The sequence below is a fragment of the Macaca mulatta genome, chromosome 2 (assembly GCF_049350105.2).
Source record: "Macaca mulatta isolate MMU2019108-1 chromosome 2, T2T-MMU8v2.0, whole genome shotgun sequence".
In the NCBI taxonomy this organism is placed as follows: Eukaryota; Metazoa; Chordata; class Mammalia; order Primates; family Cercopithecidae; genus Macaca; species Macaca mulatta.
In genome coordinates this window covers 97,744,815-97,766,041 of record NC_133407.1, presented here as the reverse complement: position 1 = coordinate 97,766,041, position 21,227 = coordinate 97,744,815, and the positions used below count along the sequence as shown (strand labels likewise).

Sequence of the window (21,227 nt, the reverse complement as noted above, 5' to 3'; positions counted from 1 at the left end):
TTTAAAAAATAGAAAAAAATAAAAGCAAGAACTCTTTTTTTTGTTTTTTGTTTTTGAGACGGAGTCTCACACTGTCACCCAGGCTGGAGTGCAGTGATATGATCTCAGCTCAGTGAAATCTCCACCTCCTGGGTTCAAGCAATTCTCCTGCCTCAGCCTCCCAAATAACTGGGATTACTGGCGCCCACCACTACACCTGGTTAATTTTTGTATTTTTAGTAGAGATGGAGTTTCGCCATGTTGGTCAGGCTGGTCTCGAAGTCCTGACCTCCAGTGACCCACCGGTCTCAGTCTCCCAAAGCGCTGGGATTACAGGTGTGAGCCATCGCGCCCGGCCAAAAGCAGGAACTTTCAAAAGCATAAATAGTTTGAGGGTTTCGCCAACATGACAAAGCCAAGAGATCATTAAACATACTGCTGCTTCCAACATGTGGCTGCTCAAAATGGAGAAAATACTGACATTCTGACTAAATCTAAAGAATTTTTTTAAAAGTTCACAACTGATTATTCTCAAATAATCTGTTATTTCTGCATTCAAAAGCTAGATAGTAGGCCGGGTGTGGTGGCTCACGCCTGTAATCCCAGCACTCTGGGAAGCTGAGGCGGGCGGATCACCTGAGGTCAGGTGTTCGAGACCGGTCTGGCCAACATGGCGAAACCCCGTTTCTACCAAAAATACAAAAAATTAGCTGGGTATGGTGGCGGACGCCTGTAATTCCAGCTACTCAGGAGGCTGAGGCAGGAGAATTACTTGAACCCAGGAGGCGGAGGTTGCAGTGAGCCGAGATTGCATCATTGCACTCCAGCCTGGGCAACAAGAGTGAAACTCCGGCCAGGCACGGTGGCTCATGCCTGTAATCCAGTACTATGGGAGGCCGAGGCGAGCAGATCATGAGGTCAGGAGTTCAAGACCAGTCTGACCAACATGGTGAAACCCCCATCTCCACTAAAAATACAAAAAATTAGCCAGGCATAGTGGTGCGCGCCGGTAATCCCAGCTACTAAGGAGGCTGAGGCAGGAGAATCGCTTGAACCTGGGAGGTGGAGGTTACAGTGAGCTAAGATCATGCCATTGCACTCCAGCCTGGGTGACACAGCGAGACTCCATCTCAAAAGAAAAAAGAAAAAAAAAAGAGTGAAACTCTATCTCAAAAAAAAAAAAAGCTAGATAGTATTGCGTGACTTTTTAACCTTCAATTTGCTATTTATATAATTTCTGGGATCCCTGTGTTTTCTCACACCACTTGTTAGAATTACCCAGCGTACCTCAGTCCTGAGCTCACACATTTTTTGTCCTCCTTTCATAGGCAAATACAAGGCCAGATATCACTTCCCTCTGTCACTCTCATCTATTAATATTTGCTCAAATCATTACAGTATTTAATTAACAAGCTGTATTATAAGGAAAATTCTTATGACCTGGGAGACTTTAATCTTGCCTCTAGCGGGTTTCCAAATGTGCTAAGATTCAATCTCTATGCTGCCACAGGGACTAGGTGTGTCTCATGGGGTGGGGGTGAGGCGGGGGAAGGAAAAAAGACAAAAAGAAAGACTGTGAGGAGGTGAAGGAGAAAGGAAGGAAGGAAGGGAGATGGGAGAAATGGAGAGATGGGCAGGAGCAGGGTGGGGAAGGGAGGCAGAGAGAGAGATTGTGGGAAATGTATGCTGGGAAGGTTGAAGAAACTCTCTGCCTCCTGGGAGACCTACTTCAACCAGTGATCTACTTTTTTATATAAGAGTTTAAAGTAAAAGTTTACTTCAACAAAGGGTCCTAAAGGTAACATAAAATTTTACTTTGCAAACCACTGTTATATATTATCCATTACTAGATAAATATCCAGGCAAATGACAGGGCTAGTTCTCTCAGGTTTAACCTCTTCTTTCAATAAAGCCCTTCCCACCAATACTTTCTCCAAAAACAAACCAAAAAAAGATGCCTAGCAAAACATTATCTATTAGCTCATTGTTACCTGTGATAACCTGAAGTTACAGGACAGACAGAGTTTCCATGACCACTTTCTTTAAGTCGTTCCAATAACCTTCGGTACTTCTCCCTTTCCTCTTTTTGAACACCCTAAATAAAAGAAAGCATGTTAGATAAGTACCAGCACATTAAATTTATAATTAAAAGGCCAAATGTAACCCATAGATGTGTTTTATTTGCCAGCACTGTGTTTTTAATATTTCTTTGAATTAATTACTAACTTTATACATTTTTTAAAAATCAAAAAATCTGGCCGGGCGCGGTGGCTCAAGCCTGTAATCCCAGCACTTTGGGAGGCCGAGACGGGCGGATCACAAGGTCAGGAGATCGAGACCATCCTGGCTAACATGGTGAAACCCCGTCTCTACTAAAAATACAAAAAAAAAAACTAGCCGGGCGAGGTGGCGGGCACCTGTAGTCCCAGCTACTCGGGAGGCTGAGGCAGGAGAATGGCGTAAACCCGGGAGGCGGAGCTTGCAGTGAGCTGAGATCCGGCCACTGCACTCCAGCCTGGGCAACAGAGCGAGACTCCGTCTCAAAAAAAAAATAATAAAAAAAAAATAAAAATCAAAAAATCTGGCCTCCTTCAATCAACTGAATCCACAATCTATAGCTATGTAGGGCTATCCCATTTAGATGAGCCACTGCTCTCCAGGCCACTTTATTCATGTTATCTGCTAAATTCTGATGGCATCTAGGTTTTTGACAGAACTGGGTTGAACAGAATTAGGTTAACTACAAAAAAACTCAGCAGAAATCATCCACTTGCATAACGAGAACATGCAGCTTCCAAAATGAATTGGCCTCACCAACATCACCAGTAACCCCTATGGCTACATTCAACAGACACTTTTCCAGTCCTTATGTTACTTGATCTTTCTTCAGCATCTCACCCTGCTGACCTGCCTTGCCTTCCTAGACAATAAGTTCTTCTGATTCTTTTTTACTGTCTCCACTGCAGATTATTCCTTCTGCCTACATCATACTGATGGTTTTGCCCATATCTCTTTTTGCACTACATTCCTTCCCTGAATAATCTCATCAGGTCCCTTGATTTAAATAGCAGCAATAGGTTAAAGATTCAGAAATGTGTCTCCTCCTCAAAATTCCCATCACCTATATCCATGAGCTTCCAGGAGAGGTTTTCTTGTGGGTTTCACAGGGAGTTTAAACAACGTCCAAAACTGGAGTCATCATCTTCCCCGTAAACATAGGGTTATCTTGGTAAGTGACACATAGTGACTCCAAAACTGAAATCTGGGACTCAGACCCTTCTATGTACTTTATATCACACTTAATCAACAGATACGTCCTTGCTAATACTACTTACCAATATTTCTAGAGTGTATCTTCTGCATATTCCCCTGTAGATATTTGCTCAGACCCATTTCTGACTTCTCATCTAAGAGACTGAAATATTTAATACATCATCTTTTTTTTTTTTTTTTTTTCGAGACGGAGTCTCGCTTTGTCACCCAGGCTGGAGTGCAGTGGCGCGATCTCAGCTCACTGCAAGCTCCGCTTCCCGCGTTCACGCCATTCTCCTGCCTCAGCCTCCAGAGTAGCTGGGACTACAGGCGCCCGCCACCACGCCCGGCTAATTTTTTGTATTTTTAGTAGAGACAGGGTTTTACCATGTTAGCCAGGATGGTCTCGATCTCCTGACCTCATGATCCGCCCACCTCGGCCTCCCAAAGTGCTGGGATTACAGGCTAAGCCACCGCGCCTGGCCTTTAATACATCATCTTAAAACCCCTTTCAGGGCTATGGTTCATTCCCCTCTCTCTGCCTGCTCATCAAATAGCAACTATTTATGTATAAGCTCTTAGAGGGCAGGAACCGCATTTCATTTAATCTTGAATTGCTAGCACAGTACAACTAGCACAGTACCTGGGACCCAAATAAATATTTCTTTGATGAACTAAATTAAACAAGTGACTCAGAAAACTAGCTGGCAAGTGAAATAGCAGATGGTCCTAGGGAGTGCCAGATACAGGAATAATTCTAAATTTTCCTGGAATAAAGGAAAACCTCAAAAGGAAAGTAAAAAGATTGACTCTTCACCATGCTGAGTGCTCTGAAAGGTGAAGGAAAAAGCAGAGATGCACACCATTTACTTCCCTTCCTTAGTCACAGTTATTAAAGTTTATAAAAAGAAACAAGTTAGGGCTGGGCACGGTGGCTCACGCCTGTAATTCCAGCACTCTGGGAGGCTGACGCTGGAGGATCGCTTGAGCCCAGGAGTTTGAAACCAGCCTAGGCAACATAGTGATATCCCATCTCTCTCTATAAAAAAAAAACTTGGTAATTTTTTTAAAAAAAAGCAAGTTAGACTAATTCAGGTACCCAAAAAGAATCTAATCTTGGCCAGGTGCAGTGGCTCATGCCTGTTATCCCAGCACTTTGGGAGGCTGAGGTTGGTGGATCACCTGAGGTCAGGAGTTCGAGACCAGCCTGGACAACATGGTGAAACCTTATCTCTACTAAAAATACAAAAGATTAGCTGGGCGTGGTGGCACATGCCTGTAATCCCAGCTACTTGGGAGGCTGAGGCAGGAGAATCACTTGAACCTGGGAGGTGGAGGGTGCAGAGAGCCAAGATAGTGCCATTGCACTCCAGCCTGGGCAACAATAGCGAAACTCTGTCTCAAAAAAAAAAAAAGGATCTAATCTTATCTCTTCCTAATATGACTCTTTTTTCTTCCCTATAATAAAAATAACTACATCTAAAACTTGACTAAATTATAGGTATCTAGAATATCTATAGAAGAATACATATAGGTATCAGAGGTTACTTGCCAAGAAGTAAACATGGTGGTGGAAGCCAGGTATGGAAGGGAGTCTGAGAAACTTAGTCACTGTACATACTTTAGTACCCTTTGAAATATATGACATGTGCTGGAACATGGGAGACAGAGGTTACAGTGAGCCAAGACTGCACCACTGCACCCAGCATGGGTGATAGAGTCTCACTCTGTCTCAAAAAAAAAAAAAAAAAGGAAAAAAGAAATATATAACATAGTAGATATATTATTTGCTCCCAAAAATATTCATTAAAAATTATTTTTAGTCTTCTAATTTTTATTACTCAAAAAAGTTTCATTTTTAAATTTAGCTGTCTGACTGTGTGTCTGTGTCTTCAGCACTTTCACAACGATTTTCTGCTCCTTGATAAGCAACATGCTTGATCCTGTCACAGACTCATTGAGCACACATGGCCACTATAGGCCCTGCTAATGTGATCTGGACAATCTCATAAGAACTTTAGGTCTCATAGCATGAACCCCTCAAAGTCTGCCTGGGCACAAGCTGCATGCAGATTTTTGGTGCATCTGGGTTTGAGACAGCCTCATTTTGTTAAAGGCTGTATTGTAGGAAAACCTACAATGGTATGTCAAACTTTGAACCATTCTGAGTGTCTCTAGGCAGCATCTTTGGGAAGAGCTGTAAAATTTTTTTTTAAACAAATCAAGCTAAAAAGGCTTACCTCCTCCACAGTACAATGGGGACGCCTCAGACCCTTGCCACTCTCTTCAGAAATCATCTCTGTTACAGCCTGTTCCTGAGGTTTCCACATTAAAGAACTCTCTGGATTACCTTTGCTATGGCGACGGCCACCTGGTCTTCTATTATAGCCTTCTGAGTTCAAAGTAAAACTGAGCAACAGAAAAAAAGAAGAAAACAGTGTCATCATGCTGCTTAAATTGCTGGAATCTAAGCTCTAGACCATCCTGTGATTAAGTTGCTTTAGGTGAAGCTTACTCCTGGCAAGTCAGACAAGTACAATTATGCAAAAGTTAGATCTATCCCTAGAGCACAGGGCACCCCAGCATTCCACTATGGAATGTCTGTTTCTAAACTAGAACTGCCACACAAAGAAAGCCTCTGCCTTCCTTTTCATGCCCATTTCCAACCCCAACTCTAGATTTAGCTCCCCTATTGCACATACCCCTTCTGATAACTGCATTTTTCCTTTAGTCACCTGGAACCACTGAAATTCATTATTGGTGTGATTTATTTAATGTCTATATGCCACACTAAACTTTTAAATTCCATGAAAAGAGCTTACATCCTTTCACCACTGTATCTTAGTACAGGGTCTAAGCCAAAAGGCCCTCAATGAATATCTGCCGAATGCTAAATTAATAAATGCCGAAAGAACTGAAGCCTGGAATTTGCACCCAGTCACAGTTGCTGGTGACAAAATCTGCCTTTCCTGCCATTACCAACAATGTGACAAACTGACATCATGCCCTTCTTTCCTTGGGTGACACTTTTGAAATGAATACCACTTATGTGGTGTTTCAAAAAAAAAAAAAAAGGCATAATCTGAAACAAATCATCAGTAAATATCAGACAAAATTAAAATATTAATGCCAATGAACACAAAGAAAGGGCAAGGAGTTGTTGCAGAATAAAGTAGATCAAAGAGACATGAAAACTATGTGCAATACACAATCCTGCACTGGATCCTGTATTAGGAAAAAGAAAAAGCTGTAAGAGAAAAATTTAAATAAGACCTGTAGATTACATAATAGTATTATATCTATGTTAATTTCCTGATGTTGGTAATCCATGATCATGTAAGTGAATGCCCTTATTCTTTTTTTTTTTTGAGACAGAGTCTTGCTCTGTCGCCCAGGCTGGAGTGTAGTGGCACAATCTCGGCTCACTGCAACCTCTGCCTCCTGGGTTCACACCATTCTCCTGCCTCAGCTTCCCGAGTAGCTGGGACTATAGGCGCCCGCCACTACGCCCAGCTAATTTTTTGTATTCTTTAGTAGAGACGGGGTTTCACTGTGTTAGCCAGGATGGTCTTGATCTCCTGACCTCGTGATTCACCCGCCTCGGCCTCCCAAAGTGCTGGGATTACAGGCGTGAGCCACCGCACCCGGCCTTTTTTTTTTTTTTTTAAGACGAAGTCTTGCTCTTGTCCCCCAGGCTGGAGTGCAATGGTGCGATCTCAGCTCATTGCAACCTCTGCCTCCCAGGTTCAAGCAATTGTCCTGCCTCAGTCTCCCGAGTAGCTACGACTATAGGTGCCTGCCACCACGCCTGGCTAATTTTTTGTATTTTAAGTAGAGATGGGGTTTCACCACGTTGGCCAGGCTGGTCTCAAACTCCTGACCTCAGGTGATCCGCCCTCCTCGGCCTCCCAAAGTGCTGGAATTACAGGCGTGACCCACCGCACCCAGCCTTGAATGCTCTTATTCTTAAGAAATAAACAGACTCAGCCAGGTGCAGTGGCTCAGTGAGCCTAGATCACACCACTGCACTCCAGTCTGGGCGACAGGGCGAGACTCCTTCTCAAAAAAAAAAAACCAAAAACCAAAAAAAAAACAAAAAGCATGGAGCAAAAACTAACAAAGCTGAAGGAGAAATAGACAAATCCACAATTTTGGTAGAAAACTCAATTCCTGACTTATCAATCAATAAAAAAGTCGGCAGAAAAATCACTAACACCTGGAAAACATTATCAACCAACCTGACCTGACATTTAGGTCACTCTACCCAACAACAGCAGAATATGCATTCTTTTCAAGTGTACATGGAACATCATCCAACTGGACCATACTCTAGGTCATAAAACACACATTAAAAAACTTAAAAGAAATGAAATCATACAAAGCATATTCTCTAACCATAATAGAAGCTAGAAATCAATAACAGAAAGATATCTGCAAAGTCCCAAATATTTGGAAATTAAACAACATATTTCTATTCTTTTAAACCACAGGTCAAAGAGGAAGTAAAACAGAAATTAGAAAATATTTATTTATTTATGTATTTATTTGAGACGGAGTCTCACTGTGTTGCCAGGCTGGAGTGCAGTGGCGCAATCTCGGCTCATTGCAACCTCTGCCTTCTGGGTTCAAGCGATTCTCCTGCCTCAGCCCCTTGAGTAGCTGGGATTATAGGTGCGCAACACCTCGCCCGGCTAGTTTTTTTGTATTTTTAGTAGAGACGGGGTTTCACCATGTTAGCCAGGATGGTGTCGATCTCCTGACCTCGTGATCCACCCGCCTCGGCCTCCCAAAGTGCTGGGATGACAGGCTTGAGCCACCGCGCCTGGCCGAGATCTCTTATAATAACCACAACATAATCACCAAATTCAGGAACTTTTGCAATAGTATAACGTAATATGTAGCCCATATTCAAATATCTCTAAAGCTATTAAAAAATAACCTTCATAGCAATTTTGTCCCATCTAAAATCTAATCCAGGATCTCACATTGCATGCATTTAGTTATCACCTATCTTTGATCTCCTTCAGTCTGAAACAATTTTTCAGCTTTTCTTTATCTTTTTAATGAATACAGACCTATTGTTTTGTAGAATAAACATTAATTTCAGTTTAACCAGTCTTTCTCATAATAGACTCATAAAGTCTATCGTTTTTGCAGGAATGCTGCATTTAGTGATGATGTCTTTCTCAGGACAATACATGTGAATGCCATGATGTCAGTTTGTGCAACTGCTGGCAATTTCACTTTGATCTCTTGGTTAAGGTGGTGTCAGTTGTGCTTCTCCACTTTATTTTTCCCTTTGTAATTAATAAGTAATGTGGGCTGGGCGTGGTGGCTCATGCCTGTAATTCCAGCACTTTGGGAGGCCGAGGCGGGTGGATCACCTGAGGTCAGGACTTCGAGACCAGCCTGGCCAACATAGTGAAACCCTGTCTCTACTAAAAATACAAAATTAGCTGGGCATGGTGGCGCGTCCCTGTAGTCCCTGCTACTCAGGAGGCTGAGGCAGGACAATCGCTTGAACCTGGGAGGCAGAGGTTGCAGTGAGCTGAGATCATGCCACTGAACTCCAGCCTGGGCGACAGAGCGAGACTCCATCTCAAAAAAAAAAAAGTAATGTGAAAGGAGATATTTTGAGTTTATGTAAATTTCAGTGCCTCATCAAACTTTTTTTTTTTTTTTTTTTGAGACAGAGTCTCACTGTCTCCTAGGCTGGAATGCAGTGATGTAATCTCAGCTCACTGCAACCTCTGCCTCTGGGTTCAAGCAATTCTACTGCCTTAGCCTCCTGAGTAGCTGGGATTACAAGTGCGTGCCGCCACATCTAGTTAATTTTTCTATTTTTAGTAAAGACGGGATGTCACCATGTTTGGCCAGGCTGCAAACTTATTTACTAGTTTTTGGCTCAATTGATGATTCCTGCCCATATCAGTTACTACCATGACAGTTACCAAATGGTGATTTTCTAATTCTATCATTCCTTCCACACTTATTAGTTGGCATTCTACTATAAAGATCCTTCCCTCCCCAACCATATATATTTATTTATTAGCATCTGAGTCCCTGTCTTTATTCATTTTGATGTTTAAATTATCCCATCTGGCCAGTGAAAGCCCCTTCGAAATCTCCTCCTCTGTCAGGGTGGCATGCCCCAGTTTTTGAACACTCCTTTACTTGCTGGCACAAGATGTTCAGACTCACTTTATACTTTCCTTCCTAGCCCTACACTCAACCATTACTCCACTCCAGAGGGCGCTAGTTTTTAGCTCCTCATCCCTATATATAAGTGGATAGCCAAGGAGTACCAAGTATCTGAATAAAGACTAACCTGAAAGATCAGACCAAAATAAACAAACAGGGAGAGGGCACAAACCAGAAGGGAGCACTCAAAACATATTTTAAAATAATAAACAGCTTTAGAGAGATAAGGAAAGATTTTGCATCCTTATAAGAACAAGATGCTTAGAGAAAGAAAAAAAATATTGGGAATAGGCAGGGGGAGAACTTTTCTAACTTAAAAACTGAGTCAAAAAAGAATTAGTAAAAAATGTTTTTAAAAAGAGCAAGAAGGCCGGGCACAATGGCTCACGCCTGTAATCCCAGCACCTTGAGAGGCTGAGGTGGGCGGATCACCTGAGGTCAGGAGTTTGAGACTGGCCTGGCCAACATGGTGAAACTCTGTCTCTACTAAAAATGCGAAAAATAGCTGGGAGTGGTGGCGTGCCCCTGTAATCCCAGCTACTCGAGAGGCTCAGAATTGCTTGAACCCGGGAGGCAGAGGCTGCAGTGAGCCGAGACTGTGCCACCGAACTGCCTGGGTGACAGAGGGAGACCCCATCCCAAAAAAAAAAAAAAAAAAGCAAGAACAACAGAAGGAGAGAATGTATGGGAAAATTAGATAAATCCAGAAAGTCTAATGTCCAAGCAATAAAAATTCTATAAAGATATAGAAACAGGAGGGAAGAAAACTATTAATAATAACATTTCACAGAATTGATGGCTATGACCACTGTATGAAAACTAACCAGGCCATGTACACTTATAATTTCAGCACTCTTCTGTATGCATAATTATATTTTTAAGTTGAGAATAAAATAAGTGACAAGTCTTTCTAAAACAGTTTTCAAAATCAGATGCTATGGGCATATAATACAGTAGAAAATGTAAGGCCGGGCGCGGTAGCTTACATCTGTAATCCCAGCACTTTGGGAGGCCAAGGCAGGCGGATCACCTGAGGTCAGGAGTTCGAGACCAGCCTGGCCAACATGGTGAAACCCCGTCTCTACTAAAAATACAAAAATTAGCCGGGCATGGTTGTGGGGGGCACCCATAATCCCAGCTACTCAAGAGGCTGAGGCAGGAGAATTGCTTGAACCCTGAAGGCAGAGGTCACAGTGAGCCAAGATCGCACCAATGCACTCCAGCCTGGGCGACAGAGCAAAACTCCATCTCAAAAAAAAAAAAGAAAATATAACACACACCTAAGCTCAAGTCTCTCACTGGCTGCATGACATTCAGCAACTTACTAACCTCAGAGTACTTAGTAGGACTACATAATAGAACAAAAGTGAGACTGCCTAGCAAGAATGAGCACCTAATAAATGCTAAGTTTCCATTTACAGAAAGACAGAATTTAACACTTACCCAAAGGAAGGCAGGACTCTGCGTGGCTGATCTCGGGTTACTGTCACTCTGATCTTTGGATAGTCACTTATTCCATTAGGAGATTTATTACCTATTTAAAAAATGTATTTGTAATTGCGAAATGAAAAATCACCTGCAAACAGTCTGCATAAGGAAAGAAAAAAAATCTGTGAGCAACCTACATCATAGAGCTAAATAAACACCTTGTTTTTCAATTTCTATTAAGAGCACAGGAGTCAAGCACAAATTTTGTAGAAGTTAAAGGAAAGCAATAGGGCTTAGTTTGTTTTTGATCTCAGACAGGTAATAACAGAATTCACTAGCAGGCTTTGCTTATTTTGCTTGATGGAACTATTAAGAGGCCATGAAGAACTCAAAGATTATAACTCTCTGTAATCTAATCAACTGGAGTAAACTGTTCAAATTCAAACCAGCCATATGTTTGGCTGGTAACATACCTAAAATATGAAAAATTCTGAATTCCTAAGCACATCTCGCTCCCAGGGGTTGCAGATAAAGAGATTGTGGACCTCTTTACACAAGAAACCTGCCCTAGGAATACATGGGCTTCTCTGATTAGACTACACAAAACCCACAGAAACACAGTAGTGCCAGCATCTAGAGGCACAAGATAAATCTACCATCCCTCACATATGTCAATTTTAATGGTAAACAACTCTAAACAAATATTCCAAACAGATGATAAAATTCAATTTCTATTAATTTTCTAAATAAAATAAAAGGCTTCAAAGAAATATCATCTTTGGGCCGGGCGCTGTGGCTCACACCTGTAATCCCAGCACTTTGGGAGGCCAAGGTGGGCAGATCACCTGAGGTCAGGAGTTCAAGATCAGCCTGACCAACATGGAGAAACCCCGTCTCTACTTCTAAAAATACAAAATTAGCCAGGGTGGTAGTGCATGCCTGTAATCCCAGCCACTCAGGAGGCTGAGGCAGGAGAATCGCTTGAACCCGGGAGGCAGAGGTTGCAGTGACCCGAGATAGCACCATTGCTCTCCAGCCTGCGCGACAAGAGCGAAACTCCATCTCAAAAAAAAAAAGAAAAAGAAATATCATCTTTGTTCCAAGATTTTAGGAGCTAGCTTCTCAGACATAGGGGTATGTATTTATTCTCCTTTGCTTTTCTCTACCCCTAGAGGTACTTTTTAAAAAAGTTTGAAAAGCACAACTCTAAGTCTTCTATCATTTTCTTAACTTCTTCCACTTTTGAATTTTAAACCTACAACTTCTCTAAGCTCATTTTCCCTAACTTCCTTCCCTTCCAGTTTTACAAGCCTACCTGAGTGGCAGACATCACAACTATTTTGCAGGATTCTGGCTTCTTCCTACTTTTCCCCACCACAGCATTTTGTATAGTGCATATATATAATAATGACAATTCAACTTTAAGATCTAAGGATGACACGGAAGTCCCTAGTCGATAAAACTGTGATAACTGGGAACCTAAGGCTGCTCCCCAACTAGATGATGAACTCCTAAAGGACAGGAATAAGGTTTTATTATTTTGTTATTCTTGATAACTTAGCTCAGGACCTGGCACAGAGTAAGTTCTCAGGAAATGTTTTTGCTTTTTTCTTTTTTTTTTAAATGAATGAACCTTTTTAATATGACCTTGATCTAAGTCACATTGAGGACACTGATAATACAAACAAAAAACAACAGTAAATTGAAAGACAACAATTCTGAAGAAAAGCTATTTGCTTTTTAGAACAGTAGAAAGAATGTCTTTCTCATCCCAATCCAAATCAGTGTTTTCCTTTCATATTTTCAAAATGTAGGAAAAAATGGGCAGAAGGAGGTAGGGGGGAACAGAAATATTTTTGACCACCTCACCCAGTTTCAGCATGTTGTTCCAGGATCCAGAACCTGTCAGTTCACAAGATGAAGAGTTCGAAAATACCTTAAAATCAAACATAATCACTTCTGTAGCATCTCAATTTTGTTATCTAAGTAAGTTTCTATTATGAAAACATAACTTTTTCTTAGGTAGCTCACAGAAGAGATACCATCAATAAGACCTAAGGTTTAATTTGTCAAGACTCACAAAATGATGTAGAAATAACAATTCCAAGGCCAGGCGCAGTGGCTCACGCCTGTAATCCCAGCACTTTGGGAGGCTGAGGAGGGCGGATCACAAGGTCAGGAGTTCCGAGACCAACCTGACCAATATGGTGAAACCCCGTCTCTGCTAAAAATACAAAAATCAGCCAGGAATGGTGGTGGGTGCCTGTAGTCCCAGCCACTTGGGAGGCTGAGGCAGGAGAATTGCTTGAACCCGGGAGGTGGAGATTGCAGTGAGCCAAGATCATGCCACTGCACTCCAGCCTGGAAGACAAAGCCAGACTCTGTCTCAAAAAAAATAAAATAAAATAAAATAACAATTCCAGTTTCTTTGTACAAACTTAAATAAGAAGGCATATGTAATAATATTTAGCTCCTTACAAACACGTTTTAAATGTTCAATGTATTAACCTTTAATTTCTTGGCCTTTATATCACAGCTAATAAAGATACAAGTATTTCTGGAAAAATGTAATTGTATACATTAACTCTCAAACAGATAATTGTCTAAAATGTAATGATAAAGTATAAAGATCAGTATTCCTAATGGAGTCTCATCCCCACTGACCTCTCCTGAAGGGGCCACATTCCGTGTTCCATTACAAGCAGAAGTTACCATGGGCTTTGTGGTCAGCTGGAATGGGAATCCAAATAAGCTGGCAGCATTGTAGAGACTGTTTTTCACTTGGTGAATAAAGCAATCTAGAAAGTTTTAACAAACTGTAAATATAGAGTAATAAACTTCCAGCAAAAAAATAAAACGATATTTTAGAAAGAGCCTCTCTCAATTTTTATTAAAAGTTCTATTGGCTGGGTGTGGTGCTCACACCTGTAATCCCAACACTTTGGGAGGCTAAGGTGGGAGGATGGCTTGAGCCCAGGAGCTCGAAACCAGCTTGGGCCACCATAGAGAAACCCCATCTGTACAAAAAATTAGCAGGAAATGGTATTGCATGCCTGTAGTTCCAGCTACCTGGGAGGCTGAGGTGGGAGGATCACCTGAGCCCAGGAGGTTGAGGCTGCAGTAAGCTGTGATTGTGCCATTGCACTCCAGCCTGGGCAACAGAGTGAGACTCTGTCTCCAAAAACAAAAATTTTAAAAAGTCCTATTTTCAACCATTGAAATAAAAAGGTATTTACAAAAATAATCGTTTTCTAGGTCAGGTGTGGTGGCCCATGCCTGTAATCCCAGCACTTTGGGAGGCCAAGGTGGGCAGATCACCTGAGGTCGGGAGTTCAAGACCAGCCTGACTAACATGAAGAAACCCCATCTCTACTAAAAATACAAAGAATTAGCTGGGCGTGCTGGCACATCCCTATAATCCCACCTACTCAGGAGGCTGAGGCAGGAGAATCGCTTGAACCCAGGAGTCAGAGGTTGTGGTGAGCCAAGATTGCTCCACTGCACTCCAGCCTGGGCAACAAGGGTGAAACTTTGTCTCAAAAAAAAAAAAAAAAAAAAAAAAAAAAAAAAATTAGGCCAGACTCGTGGCTCACACCTGTAATCCCAGCACTTTGGGAGACTGAGGAGGGTGGATTACTTGAGGTCAGGAGATCGAGAACATCCTGGCTAACACGGTGAAACCCCATCTCTACTGAAAATACAAAAAATTAGCCGGGCGTGGTGGTACAGGACTGTAGTCCCAGCTACTCAGGAGGCTGATGTAGGAGAATCTCTTGAACCAGGGAGGCGGAGGTTGCAGTGAGCCAAGATCGCACCACTGCACTCCAGCCAGGGCGATAGAGTGAGGCTCCATCTCAAAATAAATAAATAATCTTTTTCTAACTGAATAACTGGAACATCAGTATTGTAATTGTGTTTTTAAAATAAAACATCTGAACATAAAAACATAAAACCATCACTTTAGCAAATCCGTACTGATTCACACACATATACAAAATGTTCTGAAATGACAGCTGTTAAGCAATGAGTTCTCCAGGATATATAAAATAAATTTTTGCCAGGCGTGGTGGCTCACGCCTATAATCCCAACACTTTGGGAGGCTAAGGCAGATGGATCACGAGGTCAGGAGTTCAAGACCAGCTTGGCAAACATGGTGAAATCCCATCTCTAAAAAAAATACAAAAATTAGCTGGGCTCAGTGGTGTGTGCCTGTAGTCCCAGCTACTTGGCAGGCTGAGGCAGGAGAATCACTTGAACCTGGAAAGTGGAGGTTGCAGTGAGCTGAGATCGTGCCATTACACTCCAGCCTGGACGTCAGAGTGAGACTCTGTCTCACAAAAAATAAACAAAATAAACAAATAGATAAATTTTTACCACAGAGATGAGGGCATGATTAAACAACAAGGAGCATATAGCCACCAAGTATGGTGGAATTCTGTCATAGTCTCACTAGTTTGTCCTTACTTCCCAGGCAAGTAACAATGTACTGTAGTTACCCTAAACAATTATTTACTAAGCCCCTATTAAATCCTGGCTAAGTATAAAATATGCAGCTTTTTTTTTTTTTTTTTTTTTTTGAGACAGGGTCTTACTCTGTCACCCAGACTAGAGTGCAGTGGCATGATCACTACTCACTGCAGCCTCAACCTCCCGGGCTCAAGTGATCCTCCTACCTCAGTCTCCTGAGTAGCTGGGATCACAGGCATGCACCACCATGCCTGGCTAATTTTTTTTGATTTTTTGGTAGAGGCAGGGTCTCACTATATTGCCCAGGCTGGTCTGGAACTCCTGGGCTCAGATGATCCTTCTGCCACAGCCTCCCAAAGTGCTGAGATTACAGGTGTATGCCACTGCACCTGGCCTAAAATATGTAGCTTTTAAACATCTAAGATGGAACAAGACTATCCCTCTAGTGGAGATGTGTTAGAAGATCTTAGGCCGGGCACCGTGGCTAATGCCTGTAATCCTAGCACTTTGGGAGGCAGAGGCGGGCAGATCACTTGAGGTCAGAAGTTCGAGACCAGCCTGGTCAACATGGCAATATCTCGTCTCTACTAAAAATACAAAAATTGGCTGTGCACAATGGCTCACTCCTATAATCCCAGCACTTAGGGAGGCCGAGGCAGGCAGATCACTTGAGGCCAGGAGTTCAAGACCAGCCTGACCATCATGGCAAAACCATCTCTACTAAAAATACAAAAATTAGCTGGGCATCATGGCACACACCTATAATCCCAGCTACTCTGGAGGCTGAGGCAAAAGAATCGCTTGAACCCAGGAGGTGGAGGTTGCAGTGAGCCAAGATGGCACCATTGCACTCCAGTCTGGGCAACAGAGTGAGACTCCATCTCAAAAAATAAATAAATAAACAAATAAATTAATTAAATTAGCTGGGTCTGGTGGCACATGCCTGTAATTCCAGCTACTTGGGAGGCTAAAGCAGGAGAATCATTGGAACTGGGAAGTGGAGGTTGCAGTGAGCTGAGATCATGCCACTGCACTCCAGTATGGGTGACAGTGGGAGACCCTGTCTCAAAAAAAAAAAAAAAAAAAAAAAAAAAAAAAAAATTGGCCGGGCGCAGTGGCTCAAGCCTGTAATCCCAGCACTTTGGGAGGCCGAGGCGGGCGGATCACAAGGTCAGGAGATCGAGACCACAGTGAAACCCCGTCTCTACTAAAAATACAAAAAATTAGCCGGGCGCGGTGGCGGGCGCCTGTAGTCCCAGCTACTCAGGAGGCTGAGGCAGGAGAATGGCGGGAACCCGGGAGGCGGAGCTTGCAGTGAGCCGAGATCGCGCCACTGCACTCCAGCCTGGGCAACAGCGTGAGACTCCGTCTCACAAAAAAAAAAAAAAAAAAAAAAAAAAAAAAAATCTCAGGCTCATCCCCTTGCCACCAAAAATAAAGGGAAAGGGTTGGTTTCAGTGCTTTCCTCACTTCCTCCTTTTATTACACTACCTCTTTCTCACTTTCTGTATATCTGATGTAAGCTTTCTACAATTTCCTATTTCCTAATTAAGGGTATTTGAAAACACTAGTTTGAGAAAAACAGAACATCACGTTAGCCAATCTGCTTTAGAGAAAGATAGACTGCAATGGTAGCTTTTAAGCAGTGCTCCAGAACATGTAAAATACTTTCCAGAAACACAGGGGAATAACAAACAAAAGAGAAAAAGTAATGGCCAGGTAAAGCACAATCCAATTTGAGTAATTTGCTAATAGTTATAAGTACCAAACGATGCAAACAGTTGTTTTTCATTTTAGGAATCACAGAGAATTCCAGGTTATCCCCCTCTAATACTGCTGAGAGATATTACACACTCTGCTGTGCTTTACAAGGAGGAGAAAAAGAGCTTTAGCGATTGATGCTTAACCACAGTCATCCAGACCCTAGAGGACAAGAGTACTCTTGGTAACACAGCAAATTGTGGCTACTAAACAATATCATAATATTTGTTTTCCTATGAGTGTTATCAAAATCTGGATATGTCCCTGAGATTATGTCAAAAGATCTCACTGATTTTTTTAAAAAACAGAAGGCCTGCCTCATCTGTAAAATGGGGAAAAGATCACCTTACTTTTCTGAGACTGAACTACATAGATCTTTTAAAATCCCTTTCACCTTTAAGGTCATGAGCCTGAGCCAGGTATGGTGGCTCATTTAATCCTAGCACTTTGGGAGGCCAAAGTGGGTGGATCACTTGAGGTCAGGAGTTTGAGACCAGCCTGGCCAACATAGTGAAACCCTGTCTCTACTAAAATACAAAAATTTGCTGCACTTTGGGAGGCCATGGTAGGTGGCTCACTTGAGGTCAGGAGTTCGAGACCAGTCTGGCCAATATGGTGAAACCCCATCTCTACTAAAATACAAAAATTAGCTGGGCGTGGTGGTACACACCTGTAATCCCAGCTACTCAGGAGGCTGAGGCAGAAGAATCGCTTGAACCTGGGAGGTGGAGGTTGCAGTGAACCGAGATTGTGCCACTGCACTCCAGCCTGGGTGACACAGCGAGACTCCGTCTCAAAAAAAAAAAAAAAAAAAAGATCATGAGCCTGAAATTCTGAGGTCTTCTTTTACCCTTGCTTTGCTTTTTTTTCTCTCAAAAGCAACCAGTGGAGTTGTACTGTCCAACACAATAGCTAGTAGCCAGATATGGTTACCTAACTTAAAATTTTATTAGAATCAAATAAAATTTAAAATTCAATTCCTCAATTGAACTAGCCACATTTCGAGTGCCCAACAGTCATCACTGCAGAAGTTCTCTTGGACAGCACTCTACAGACCTTTACAAAGTCTGCTACCCACTGCCTACCCTTTGGCTTAGATTTCCTTCTACAATTTGCCATTCAGAAAATCATACTTGGCCGGGCGCGGTGGCTCACGCCTGTAATCCCAGCACTTTGGGAGGCCGAGACGGGCGGATCACAAGGTCAGGAGATCGAGACCACGGTGAAACCCCGTCTCTACTAAAAATTACAAAAAATTAGCCGGGCGCGGTTGTGGGCGCCTGTAGTCCCAGCTACTCGGGAGGCTGAGGCAGGAGAATGGCGTGAACCCGGGAGGCGGAGCTTGCAGTGAGCCGAGATCGCGCCACTGCACTCCAGCCTGGGAAGGGTGACAGAGCGAGACTCCGTCTCAAAAAAAAAAAAAAAGAAAAAGAAAATCATACTACACAAGTTTGCATTTTCGACATTAGTTTACTTTTTAATTAAAAAAAAAAAAGTAAATCATACTACATATTTAATGGGAATGATGTAATAAGTGATCCTTAACACAGAAGTCCATAAAACAGAGGATTATCCTAAATAATTCAATCAGAAACCTTCTGTAACACCAAAGTTTGTGTTCTTGGTTTTTTTTTTTTTTTTTTTTAACCACATCCAAGTACAAGCTATTTATATTTTTCTTTAAAACTGACTTCCTTTTTTGGCTTTAAAAAAAGATAATTTTAAATTACTACTGCATATGTAAAGCCAACATCACCTGCCTTATAAAGAAATGAAAACACAGCCCGGTGCGGTGGCTCACACCTGTAATACCAGCACTTTGGGAGGCCGAGGTGGGTGGGTCACTTGAGGTCAAGAGTTCAAGACCAGTGTGGCCAACATGGTGAAACCCTGTCTCCATTAAAAATACAAAAATTAGCCGGGCATAGTGGCAGGTGCCTGTAATCCCAGCTACTGGGGAGGCTGAGGCAGGAGAATCGCTTGAACCTGGGAGGCGGAGGTTGCAATGAGCCAAGATCGTGCCATTGCACTCCAGCCTGGGCAATGAGAGCGAAACTCCAAAAAAAAAAAAAAAAAAAAGAAAAAAGAAATGAAAACACAATAATACTAAGTTCTAGTTGGGCCTGTTAAAAAATGAGAGATTAGCGTATATTAGGCAAGTATTGAAGATATACTAGCATTAAATCAAGATTTTCTGTTTGAAATAAACAGGATGTGAGCACCTCAAATAAATAACTGAAAAGGATACACCCTTCTTTTTTTTTTTTTTTTTTTGGATACACCTTTCTTAATACATAATCACAATTCAAATGTTACACAATACTGTGAATGTGGAATCCCCTAAAATCATTTCCTAAATTGGTATCTATCCTGTGCTTTGGGAAATGCTGTTCTAATGAATTTAGTATAAATTCCTGTCATTCGAAAATGCTTGGCCAGGTATGGTGGTTCGCGCCTGTAATCCCAGCATTTTGGAAAGCCAAGGTGAGAGGATCACTTAAGCCCAGGAGTTCGAGATCAGCCTGAGCAACATAGCAAGATGCTGTCTCCATTAAAAAACAAAACAAAACAAAAAACGATAATTTGATCTACCTGTCTTCAGCCATTTTTTTTCCCGAGCTCTATTCGCTATTTCTTGAATTTGCACAACTTTCCCATACTGTTCCCTCTGCCTGGAATATTTTTCCTTCCTATTTTTCTCCTTTGATATCCTATCCACCCTTCAAAACCTGGGCTAACATACTAACTCATACTAACTCCAGCAAACATTTACTGAGACTCCATGAGATGAAAATTGGATAGGATTTTGTTACTACCTTTTTTTTAAATTTTTTATCATATTTTCATTGACATTAGCATTATTATGTGCTTGTCTTATACCCCTACCATATAATCATGTAAGGTCCTTAAAAATGGAAACCCAAGCTGGGTGCAGTAGCTTATGCCTGTAATGCTAGCACTTTGGGAGGCCAAGGCAGGTGGATCACTTGAGGTCAGGAGCTTGAGACCAGCCTGGCCAAGATGGCGAAACCCTGTCCCTACTAAAAATAAAAAAATTAGCCGGGCGTGGTGGTGGGCACCTGTAGTCTCAGCTACTTGGGAGGCTGAGGCAGGGGAATCACTTGAACCCGGGAGGTGGAGGTTGCAGTGGGCCAAGATTGTGGCATTGCACTCCAGCCTGAGCAACAGAGCAAGACTCCATCTAAAAAAAAAAATGGAGACCCTGTCTTACTAATTTTTGTATTTTCTGTAAAACCTAACACATTGGTTAGCACTGAGACATGTTCAATAAGTACTTGCTGAATTTAAACAAAATATTAACACAAATATGTCCACACTCAGTTACCACATCTGGAGGTAGACCCAAATTTATCAACATTTTTGAGAAGAATATATTATTATAGTATTTTATTATGCCTTTTTTCCTTTAATCTACTTTTATTTTCTTTATCCATTCACATATACTGAAGTATAAGACTTGGCTGGGCACAGTGGCTTATATCCATAATCCTAGCTCTTTGGAAGGCCAGGAGTTCCGAGATCAGTCCGGGCAACATACAGAGACCCAGTATCTACATATAAAATAATCTTCCAGGTGTAGTGGTACCTGCCTGTAGTCCCAGCTACTCAGGAAACTGAGGCAGGAGGATCGCATGAGCCCAGGAGTTTGAGGCTGCAGTGAGCTACGATCGTGCCACTGCACTGCACTGAAGCCTGGGCAACAGAGTGACACCCTTGCCTCTTACAAAATTCAAAAAAAAACAAAAACTGTTGATGACAAGATCAAGACAGAGCAACAGCCTGTCTCAAAAAAAAAAAAAAAAAAAAAAAAAAAGGAAAGAAAAAGAAAAGAAAAATATTACCGCTTCCTAAAGATAGGAATATTCTTTCAAAATGCCACTGCTGCCTATTTTCAGCCTGGGCAATATGGCAAGACCCTGTTTCTACAAAAATATACAAAAATTAGCTAGGTGTGATAATGCGCCTGTAGGCCCAACTAACTACTTGGGATGCTGAGGTGGGAGGATCACCTGGGCCCAGGGAGGTGGAGACTGCAGTGAGCCATGATCATGCCACTGCATCCCAGCCTGGGTGACAGAATGAGACCCTGTCTCGAAAAAAAAAAAAAAAAAGTAAG

The 21,227-nt window shown here is 42.1% G+C and overlaps 1 protein-coding gene across 8 annotated transcripts in view; it reads right to left on the bottom strand.

Annotated features, from left to right (window-relative positions):
* Positions 1–21,227, bottom strand: part of SENP2 (SUMO specific peptidase 2) — a 48,354-nt gene that overhangs the window by 18,268 nt on the left and 8,859 nt on the right. For 3 of the 8 annotated variants that reach the window (XM_077991982.1, XM_015131417.2, XM_015131418.3), the window contains 5 exons: positions 13,525–13,658; positions 12,730–12,796; positions 10,876–10,966; positions 5,472–5,640; positions 1,971–2,074 (listed from right to left, as the gene is read on the bottom strand). In XM_077991982.1, the coding sequence (XP_077848108.1) occupies positions 1,971–2,074; positions 5,472–5,640; positions 10,876–10,966; positions 12,730–12,796; positions 13,525–13,658 (565 nt within the window). Of the gene's footprint in view, positions 1–1,970; positions 2,075–5,471; positions 5,641–10,875; positions 10,967–12,729; positions 12,797–13,524; positions 13,659–20,169; positions 20,292–21,227 lie in introns of all 8 variants that reach the window. The other 5 variants (XM_077991984.1, XM_077991983.1, XM_077991985.1 and 2 more) reach the window with 3 other exon arrangements.